This window comes from Nematostella vectensis, chromosome 9 (assembly GCF_932526225.1).
Source record: "Nematostella vectensis chromosome 9, jaNemVect1.1, whole genome shotgun sequence".
NCBI classification, from domain to species: domain Eukaryota; kingdom Metazoa; phylum Cnidaria; class Anthozoa; order Actiniaria; family Edwardsiidae; genus Nematostella; species Nematostella vectensis.
This window is the reverse complement of record NC_064042.1, coordinates 6,868,590-6,878,735: the sequence shown is the minus strand read 5'-3', so window position 1 is coordinate 6,878,735 and position 10,146 is coordinate 6,868,590. Positions and strand designations below refer to the sequence as shown.

The 10,146-nt window shown below is 41.6% G+C and overlaps 3 protein-coding genes across 3 annotated transcripts; all 3 read left to right on the top strand.

Annotated features, from left to right (window-relative positions):
• The first annotated feature begins 75 nt into the window (after positions 1–75).
• On the top strand, positions 76–3,107 carry LOC116601926. Its single transcript, XM_032362821.2, has one exon. The coding sequence runs from the start codon at positions 1,387–1,389 to the stop codon at positions 2,461–2,463; it is 1,077 nt and encodes a 358-aa protein (XP_032218712.2). The 5' UTR covers positions 76–1,386; the 3' UTR covers positions 2,464–3,107.
• Positions 3,108–3,576: 469 nt separating this feature from the next.
• LOC5518180 (proline-rich transmembrane protein 4-like) lies at positions 3,577–6,187 on the top strand. The gene has a single exon (XM_001638105.3). The coding sequence runs from the start codon at positions 5,136–5,138 to the stop codon at positions 6,054–6,056; it is 921 nt and encodes a 306-aa protein (XP_001638155.3). The 5' UTR covers positions 3,577–5,135; the 3' UTR covers positions 6,057–6,187.
• A 417-nt stretch (positions 6,188–6,604) lies between these two features.
• Positions 6,605–9,799, top strand: LOC5518179 (testis-specific serine/threonine-protein kinase 3). The gene is made up of 4 exons (XM_001638104.3): positions 6,605–7,032; positions 7,566–7,846; positions 7,940–8,119; positions 9,225–9,799. Exons 1-4 carry the CDS (start codon positions 6,755–6,757, stop codon positions 9,563–9,565), a joined length of 1,080 nt encoding a protein of 359 aa, XP_001638154.2. The 5' UTR covers positions 6,605–6,754; the 3' UTR covers positions 9,566–9,799.
• The last annotated feature ends 347 nt before the right edge of the window (positions 9,800–10,146 follow it).

The following is a 10,146-nucleotide window of genomic DNA, read 5'->3' as shown; positions in this document are numbered from 1 at the left end:
AGATTTTACCATTGTTAGTGCTTTTTACTATTGTTATCACAGCTACCTTTTTCACATTTTTATTATTGTTTTTCATATATCCCTTTTCTTTCTTATAAGACTTATCGGAGACTTGGTAAGAATTGCTTTTCTCATGTATATTTGTATATATAATAGGACTCCGTACTGTCCAATTAAGAAAAAACAATTGGAGGCCGAGTCCAACTTTGAGCTCCAAAGAATTTCCGAAATAATCAAAATTAAATGATTAAAATTGAAAGCAATCGCAAATATTCGGCTCCCTCAAAGTCTTCGCCCGTGAAAAATAAACTTGTAATTTCGCTCTTCTGCTAAAATGTCACCTTACATTACAATAATTACTAATGAAAGTGTAGTGATACGTGTTTAAGAATCACTAAGAACGGACTTTGGACCCTGTTGGTCTGGACAATTATTATTATTATGTATTGTTAAATTATTATTAGTGTATTATTAGTTTGGTCGAGGCTATAATTCTATGTAAGCGTAGGAACGTTGCAATTTAAAATAGAGCGCGCGCAGAAAATGGCGTACACTAGTTTATCGCGTGAACAAGTTGATTGCAGTTACTCCTTAGCTACATCCTCGAACCCTAACACTTGGCAAGAATTGTATTAAACTATTCAAGTCTCCAACAGTGTTTACAAAAGCAACTTGAATATACAATTGAAGTAATCGTTAACGTTTACAAATGTTTATGAATTGTCAGCAAACATTTGCTGAAATTTTAATTTTGTGACAGCTGTTTACACCGTAAAGCATATCCATCAAAAGCAGCCACCGTGACTATACAGCCGTCGCTATACAGCGAGACGTGTTTATCAAAAACTAAAGACGCTTCCAATGGCGATGCTGTCGTTGGGATAGATTTCGCCGGACAAATTTAGAATATTGAAGTACTGGAAGTGAAAATAAATGTGTGAGAAGAGCACTTCCAACACGGCGAAAAGTGGAAGGGCTTCACATGAAGTTTTTTCTTGACGTCTGAGAAAAGTTAAACTCAAAAGGTACGAGTAATTATTAATGAGAAAACTGTTCGCACTCGGAAAATGAAACTACAGCGCTACACAACAACGCCTGAATGGGTAGCAATGCATAATAGAGGAGTGTTTGCAATCAACACGTCTTTTCACTCTGCGGTGAAAATGGCTTTTTTTCGCCCGATATATTCCTGCCCGCTTTTGTCGCTAAAGACCACTTAAGGTTTAATTAATTTTATTATAAATGAGTAAAGCAAGTGATTATCAAGACTTTAAAAGGAGTTAAACGTATTATAGTAGCTTGACGTTGTATGTGTTGCTGAAGGAGCTGGAAATCCTCACTTGTGATATATTCAAGATTGCTCTAATCAGACACCAACAGCAAACTATGAGCAGTAGCGAGCCTGAACCGAAAGCCGAACCGCGTCAAACTCCAGAATCCGAACCAGAACCAGAACTGGTCCCAAATACTAGTGCTGAACCCAGAAGTGATCTCGAATGTTACTCGGAGCCGGAAAGTGTCGGCGAACCGCTTCCCGAGTGGAGTTCGGCTATTAATGAGTGGGGCTTTGCCTGGGAGTTCTATCAGTACGCCCTTGGCGGAATATTCATTCTCATAGGTCTACTCTCGCTTGTCCTTGTCGTCAAACTCAAGACGTCCCACAGCTTTCGGCAGAAGAAAGCACACGTCGTAAACCTGGTTTTGTTAATCTTGTTTGGGGTAACGCGAGGTCTTTCCTTGTGCATAGATATAAACCACTCGAGAGGAATTTCACCCAGGGCTGCTGTCAATCTATTATGGGGCTTGGGTCAACCTTGTATTATAACCGCTTACACTTTAGTGTTTGTAGTACTTAGGAATGCTATGATGCTTAAACAGCGATTCCAGAACTGGTACACCAACCGCAACATCGCACTTACCACTGTACCATACTTTTGTTTTGTCTTCGTAGCGGAGATCACAGTAGCTTATGTAGCGACCAAATCCTGGCTAACCTTTGCATGCCAGCTACTGTACGTCCTAACCAGTCTTCTCCTGTTAGCTTTTTACACTTACATTGCTGTAGTTCTTTGGAAAAAGCTTCAAGGAGCTAATGGCTCGCCAGCGACAAGATCGCGACTCAGGCCAATATTCACGACATGTTGCGCAGCGATTATCGGTGGAACTTTGCTTTGTGCAACGAACATCTACGGACTCTGCGGAGTGTACGGAGTGTTTTCAACTGCGACTAGTGTTGCAGCATGGCCTTGGCTTTGGTTTAACATGGTTCAGCGGTTGCTAGAGATAGGCTTGAGTTTACTGTTGCTCTGGGTTCTTGCGCAGAAGGATGTGTCGTCTTCAGGAAATAATGAGATGGCCTCGTCTTCCAGACACACTGGTGATGATGTGATTGTTGTCAGGACTTACAAACGCGCCCAGCACTCTTTACAGACGCAGAGTACTCGAACAGAAAGCGTGAACTAGATATTAAAGATGAGACCAATGTTTGATCGTCTCCGGGAAATTGGATGTTGACTCAAAGTGGTGTTGACTCGTCGAATGTTGGCAGGTCTCATAGACGCGCCAAGATCTTACAGTAATCGCAGAGTACTCGTACAGAAAGCGCCGCGTGGACTAATGTAAAAAACAATAACCAAAGGTGAGAACAATTTTTTATCGTCTCCGGGAAATTGGACGATGACTCAAGGCAACAGGACTCATTTACGCGCCCAGCTCTTACAGCAATCGCAGAGTACTTAAACAGAAGGCATGGACTAGATGTGTAAAAATTACTAAGTATAAGAACGACGTTTGATCGTTGTCGGGAAATTGGAAGATGACTCACGGCAAAGCGGTGTTGACTTGTCAAATGTTGTCAGGACTTATAGACGCGCCCATATTTTACAGTAATCGCAGAGTACTCGAACAGAAAGCTTGGACTAGATGTGTAACAATCACTAGGAAGAAAACGACGTTTGATCGTTTTTCGGGAAATTGGGAGATGACTCAAGGCAAAGTGGTGTTCAATCGTCAAATGTTAGCAGGACTTATACACGCGCCCAGCTCTTACAGTAATGGCAAAGTACTCGAACAGAAAGCTTGGACTAGATGTGTAAAAACAGTAAAAATTACTAAGGAAAAGAACGACGTTTGATCGTTTTCGGGAAATTGGAAGATGACTCAAGGCAAAGTGATGTTAATCGCGCCCAGTGCCAGAAAATGATGCTTATAGATAGACGCGCCCAGCTCCTACAACAGTCGCAGGGTACTCGAACAGAGCGTGGACTACATGTCTGAACGTTAACTAAAGCTGAAGGACGTTTGATCGGAGGATAAAAATCATAGAGGATCACAAATTTTCCAAAGCACTCTCTTGTTTTTCACTTTCTAGATATCACAAATTATATATAAATGTTAGGCTGATGTAGGTGTTCTTGTGTATTTATGCAATAAATTTAAGTAATCATAGGGTAACCGTTCAATTTAAACTTCGTATGATGCATGAGCCGTATTTGATGCAAATGCATGAAAATGAAGATGAAACAATTGTCTCTATTCATTTGCAAGCATTTGCATTGAATACGGCTTATGAATAATACGACGTTTGATCTTAGCCTGATTTTTTCAAGAGCTCGTAATTTGATCTTTTTGAAAAACTCACCAGAAAAGCTGCATCTTGAATTTTTATTGATCGCCCCTTTGAACTCCAGTTCCCGTGTGGTGTTACGTCTGTAATAGCATGGCTTTTTTTTTTAATATAACACTGCTGTGTATATAGTATACACTCAAATGAATTACTTTAGGACAGCGGTGTGCCCATAGCCTGCAGCATTAATGGCTGGATCTGACTGCCTTGCCACTATTGGTTTGGTTTCATTTTCATTATTGAAAAATCTTATTATAAAAAAAAAAAAAAATGACAAAAAATTAATTTTACTTTACCTATTATTTATTGAATGATGGATTGAATTCCTTAGTGATTAACGTTGATTTGGCTCGCTACTGAAAAGCACATCTAAATTACATTGAGGTTAAGCGGCAGTTAAAGTGTCCCTTGCATCAAATTCCTGTAGCTTGTGTTTTAAATATTTACTTATCCGAAGATGAAGAATAGGTAAAGAGTTTTCATATGATATGACTCGTCACACAGAGAGTATAAACAGCGCGCGCAAAGAGTATAGAGCAGAAACATCTCCATATTTGTTCAATCGTCCCTTGAACTTGACAGCATTCAAGGCCTTAGATGTTGGCAGGTGTTATTGATAATGCTCGTTTGAATAAATTAGAAGCTATAAGGAAGCTCATGATTGATATCCAACAAGTCATATATTAGTGTCGCATATTAACGCGCGATAAGTCATTAGAAGCCATCTCGTTCTCTGTTAGTAGATCTTAAGAAAATCAGGACGATCGATGATAGCTTCGATGAGGAAATACCGTTATTCATTTTTTATATAATTTAAACTTACTACTTAGTTTGTGATTAGATTAGATTAGATTGGTGTAGGCGGTGTTTACGTCAACATAGTTGATTTCATCAGTTGGTTACTATTGTCGGTCCAGTATTAATTAGTGGTTATCACAAAAAGTACTTCAATTGGCCAACTGTCAATTAGAAACTGCAACTAGCAGGTTTCAAAGAAGCTGTTCCCCATACGACCTTCATTACCGCACGAGCACAAAGTTGCTTTAGAAATAATTGTCTTTAGCATCAAATCATGATTATAAGGTTATAAGAAAAGCTTGTTTGTACAAGAAGCCTATGAGGGCCATCAAGGAGCACTTTTAAATGCCCCATACATCTATTTTACATCAAGATCTTATCGCTTCATCGATAAGCCAGCTTTCTCCGCTTGCCAAGAATTCATGAGAGAGTTTGTTAAAGAGTTATTTGCTTCGCTTGCTAAGAGTTCGTGAGAGAGTTCGTTAAAGAGTTATTTGCTTCGCTCGCCAAGAGTTCAGGATAGAGTTTGTTAAAAAGAGTTATTTGCTTCGCTCGTCAAGAGTTCATGAGAGTTCGTTGAATAGTCATTATCTTCGATCGCCGAGAGTTCGCTAAAGAGTCCATTCGCTTCGCTCGCCGGAGTTCGCGCCCATACTAACCTTAAAAGATCGACTTTTCAAGTTTAAAACGGGCCGCGTGAACTATAAGGGTAATGGCAGAACCAGGTCATGTGTCGAACAGCAGTCAGAGCAGTGAGCCAGCGCGTGTTTTTCCTGAGCCTGAGCCAGAGTGGGAGCAAGCGATAGACCTCTGGGGAACTGTAGTTTGGGGCTTTCATCAGTACGGCATAGGATCACTCTTTTTTCTCCTTGCGCTCTCTTCCCTCGGTTCTATCATCAGGACCGTGGCAAGTAAACGCGAGTCGAAGCAGAAGATGGTATCGTTGGTATTATTGGCGCTGGGGACCGTCTATGGCACTGCGAGGGGAATCTCACTCTGCATCGACGCGTATAGTCACAAGAAAGCACTGCCCGCGTTTGTGGAGAACTTGCTGTGGGGGATCGCGCAGCCCTGCCTTGTGACAGGCTATACGCTATTCTTTATTGTCGTCAGAAATGCGTTAACGCTCAAGGGAAGATTTCAGGCGTGGTTCACTACCAGGAATATACTTCTTGTGGGCTCGCTACCTTACCTTGGAATCGTCATCATCTCTGAGTTGCTAGTAACCTTCGCCCCATCACACGCCATCGTTAGCTTTGTTTGCCAGCTTATCTACACCGTAATAAACTTCGCCTTGTCTCTATTCTACTTCACCCTTGCGCGACAGCTTAATTTTAAGTTTGGTACCAATAATCGAGCTGCTCAAAGGGCTTCTGGGAGGCGAATGGTGTTTTTCCGTTGCGCATGCGTGGCGGTAGCCGCTGGAGGTCTTGCTCTATCCGCGGCTCAAGTTTACGCCATGTCGGGGGAATTCAGCGTGTTTTCCCGCGCACGCTTTGTCGCCGCCTGGCCGTGGTTTGGTTTTAATACTGCAGTGAGGGTTCTTGAGCTGTATTTATCCGTGGTTTTGCTAGTGCTGGCCAGTTATCAGGGAAATCGAAGCGCGGTTGAGGAAGCGAGAGAGGGGAACTAGTCGGCTTTATTTTTAAAATATGTGTTAACCAATAATAATGGTGAAGGCATAATTTCAAATTTGAAGTTTGATTTAAAGGTACAATTTCTGGAAATAAATACCACATAATAAATACCCCAAATTTTAACCGATCAAGGAATACATTTATCTTGTACTTTGTGGTCTTGATTAAAAAAAAAATCAAGCAAAAGGTGCATTTCCGGGTAATAAATACCCAATAATAACAAGAATAATCAGCAAATTTTAACCGATCAAGGAATACATTTATCTTGTACTTTGTGGTCTTGATAAAAAAACAATTCAAGCGAAAATATACCGGCGCGCGTTTGCTTGAAAGGAGTTATTGCTCTACAAAAAGTCGTCTTTGAACAAGTAACCAGTATAGTTACATTCTTCATTGCTTAAATAGGTCCGCATAATGTTATACTATACAGCTCATGCTCACTGGCATAATATTGATATTAAAAGTTAGATTGGGAAAAGGCCCTTGGTTTCACCAGTTTATTTTTTGGACCATTTTCCGATGTACCAGCCTCAGTTGATAAATACATACGTCGTTTAAATTAGTGATGGCGTGAGGTCAATCAAAGCACACGTCATTACAGCTCGTAAAGAAGTGGTTTACCAATTATGACGTCACATAATAGCTTAGTGACGTCACGGAGTTTGAGAGCGCCGCGCGCGCTCCAACCGCGTGAATGTGGTTCACGCTCGTCGCTTTCGTTTTGTGGCTTCTCTGCCTCGCGCTCTATGTGGCGCTTGGATGGAAGAAGCTACTTGACATGCGCAACTCGAGGCTGACGCAGCCCGAGTCACCGGACGAAGACGAGCGGACGTATGAGCTGCACAAAGTCGCGAGTCGAGATGGCGACGATATTGCAACGTATCTTTGCCGACAGGGCTACGAACTTGGCTCGATTCTAGGCAAGGGGGCTTATGCTGAGGTGAAGGAGGCGTATTCAAACAAGCTTGGAAGGTTAGCAATTCTTTATGTTTATACACCTAGTAGTCCGCATATTCACTATACAGTCACTATACGTGCCGCTGGCTAGGCTAGGGTTTTTTACCTCTGTCTAATGTAAAAAGCTATTCATCCTAATTGGGTAAAAATGTTTCAAGACCTTTTTATCACGATACTTCCGTGATTAGGCGGTTTTTCGCGATCGCTTTTCCTTTGTCCTTAACAGGGTATATTGTTTTTTGGACCTCGCGACCAAGGGATCCGGAAGTGGAGATCATACACCATAAACACGAGTTATGGGACCTAAAGATCGACGACGGAAAGACGACGACGACGCACAAATTAGATTCATTCGCACATCTCCATCGGCAATCCTGACGTCCCTAATAATAAACCCTGCTCTTTTTCTATTTATTGTTATTGTTAGAGGCTGTTATACATTGTATGTTTGTTGTGCTTTATAATAGAAAAAAGAGGCCAAAAATATAGCAGATTAGCATTTTCTCTAGGGGATCACATTATTCCATATGTTATGTATATGTCAACAGAAACGTTGCCGTCAAAATCATCGAAAAGGCGAAGCTTTCCAGCAAGAGCTTTAACAAGTTTATGCGGCGCGAAGTCGAGGCTCTGAGACAGGTAGACCACAAGTACGTCATCAGCCTCATTGAGGTGCTTGAGTCAAGTAAGCGGTTTTACCTCGTGCTGGAACTTGCGCAGAACGGCGATTTGCTCCAACTGCTACAGAAAAAGAAACAATTGCACGAAAACGAGGCGAGGAAAATATTTAAAAAGATCGTCAAAGGAGTCCTGCACTGCCACAGAAAAGGTAAAATTGTTATTCTCCGCAGTAGCCATCTTGGATTGAGAACTCGAACATGATTCCCTTATGTTTTAAATCGAATTTAACTTTTCTTTTCAGGTATTGCTCACCGTGACTTGAAGCTTGAGAACATTTTACTCTCTCGGAAAAACGAGCCAATCATATCCGACTTTGGTTTCGCGCGTTACGTGGGCGGGTCATCCGACACGTGCATGACACGTCCACGGAGCAACACCTTCTGCGGGTCCTACGCCTACGCCGCTCCGGAGATCTTACAAGGTAACTAGCCAATCATATTCCTGTGACGACCGCGTGTTGCGTGGATAGGGTACGTGACGCGCGTGTGTGAGTTTAGTAGCTGATTACCATACAGTTTTATTTTGAAAATCGTCGGGGTATTTTTCCAAGCCATTTCTTTATTAGAATCACACCATACCATTTTAGTATTCATTTGCAAGAAGTTTAAATGGAATCGTTATTTTTTCAAATGCTCCTATTCATAGTTTTAAGCTCTATCTTAAATTGTAACCAAACCGTCTTTTAAAAGCGAAGCAGTCTTTGACGTCTTGTAGGTCTCTACTCCATTGTAAAAAGCTTCCCCTATCAATGTTTGGAAAACGTTCGTATAGTCTTCCAAATGCTTTCGTATCTTAGTTTATCTGATGACGCAAAGAACTTCGAAGAAAGGAAGTATTACTCTGTCGTGTTGTCGCGCACTCGTGAACAGTGTACTGTTTTCATTTAGTACATTGGCAATTAAAATTATTTTCAAGACAAAGCTGTGTTATTTGTATAAGAACGGAGGCGCTTCCGAGATTCTAATGGATCGAGCAAACTCAAACTGGCCGCAAACAAAGCGTACGTGTTCGGCATTGTAATAAGAACGACGTCTGGAATTGAGAGATGAGAGTACAAATACTTAAAGTGCCAGAAAATTGGCATTTCTTTTAAAATGGAACAATTTTTATGAGTTTTTCCTCCTTAGAACCGGTGCTTGACTTCGAAATCAAGTGCGCATGTCTAACTGCTGTTTTCTTTCCTTTCTGGAGGAGGTCACATGCCATAATTGCATTCCGCCACAATTATTTCCTTGTTTTTGGTGGCTGTGCAACGCCTTCTAAATTGGAAAAAATGTATGTAAACTTGCAGGATGCCATGTTTTCCTTCTTCCATAGTGGCGCCATTTGTGATAGGCCCAGGAACACTCGACTCTTATTTCCACAGGCATCCCCGCGCGCTCGGCCCAATCTCCCTTAGATCATGTAGACGAAGGTCAACACTTTCGAAATGATATGATCTGCCCTGCCTGCGAGTTCCCCGATCATACGGAAGTTAAACATGAATTTAGCGGAGAGTTACATGGAAGTTTCTCCCTTTTCCACAGGTATCCCATATGATGCCACTAGCAGTGACGTTTGGAGTCTAGGCGTGGTTCTCTTTGCAATGGTAACTGGGCGTTTCCCATTCGACGATCAGGACCGGAGGCAGCTATTGCGTCATACCTTAGCTGGCAAGTTCTCATACCCGAAAGGCAGTGCGCGCCTCTCGGACCAGCTAAAAGAGCTAGTCAAGAACATGCTGACGGCTGACATCAAATCGAGGCTCACCCTGGAGGAGGTGTACGATCATCCCTGGATCCGAGGCGCCAAACACGTGACCAGCAAAGTTTCCCGAGACAAAACCCACTCATTCGCACTGGTCAGCGACACTATGTCACGGGAGTAACTCCTGGTCAGCAAATCAACAGTTGATGATTTAAAACCTGTCATGTGATTTACTCTTCTAAAATTCCTGGAAATTAAGTTCAATTTAAAGGAAATTACTTTGATTTTGCACGCTCGTGGTCTTTGTAACCCAGTTGTGCTAACTATTATGCTGTCATTTATGTTATTTGTGGCTCTGGTATTTGATAATGATGCCATTTACGCAACGGATGAGAACAATAAACCATGGCACATACACTAGTAGCAGTTGTCACCCTTACCCACCGAATCCCGCGTGTAACAACGTAGATGTTTTCAAGTCTGACAAAAAACGGTTCTTATACTGCTGGGTACTTATAATTTAAGCAGAGTATCTATTTTTCATCATTTTCTTAATTCCTAGCCCTGGCTCAGCTCTTGCCCGTGTATGGTGGCCTTTGCTCGACAAAATTTAATTCTTTATATGTCCTGCATTTCCAATGTTTTTTTTTACTGAAGAGCTGAAGAGCAATTTATATTTTAAAACCTTTTTCTTTAACAGGTTCTTATATTTTAGGGTAGGGATATAGGATTCTGCCTATAGAGAATCGCTAAATTCTTACA

What these genes read in the sequence shown, in the direction of transcription:
- LOC116601926 (XM_032362821.2), top strand. Translation starts at nt 1,387, where the DNA reads ATGAGCAGTAGCGAGCCTGAACCGAAAGCCGAACCGCGTCAAACTCCA.
- LOC5518180 (XM_001638105.3), top strand. Translation starts at nt 5,136, where the DNA reads ATGGCAGAACCAGGTCATGTGTCGAACAGCAGTCAGAGCAGTGAGCCA.
- LOC5518179 (XM_001638104.3), top strand. Translation starts at nt 6,755, where the DNA reads ATGTGGTTCACGCTCGTCGCTTTCGTTTTGTGGCTTCTCTGCCTCGCG. An exon ending in TATTCAAACAAGCTTGGAAG is followed by an intron (nt 7,033 to 7,565) that starts GTTAGCAATTCT and finishes ATATGTCAACAG; the next exon opens with AAACGTTGCCGTCAAAATCA. An exon ending in CCTGCACTGCCACAGAAAAG is followed by an intron (nt 7,847 to 7,939) that starts GTAAAATTGTTA and finishes TTTTCTTTTCAG; the next exon opens with GTATTGCTCACCGTGACTTG.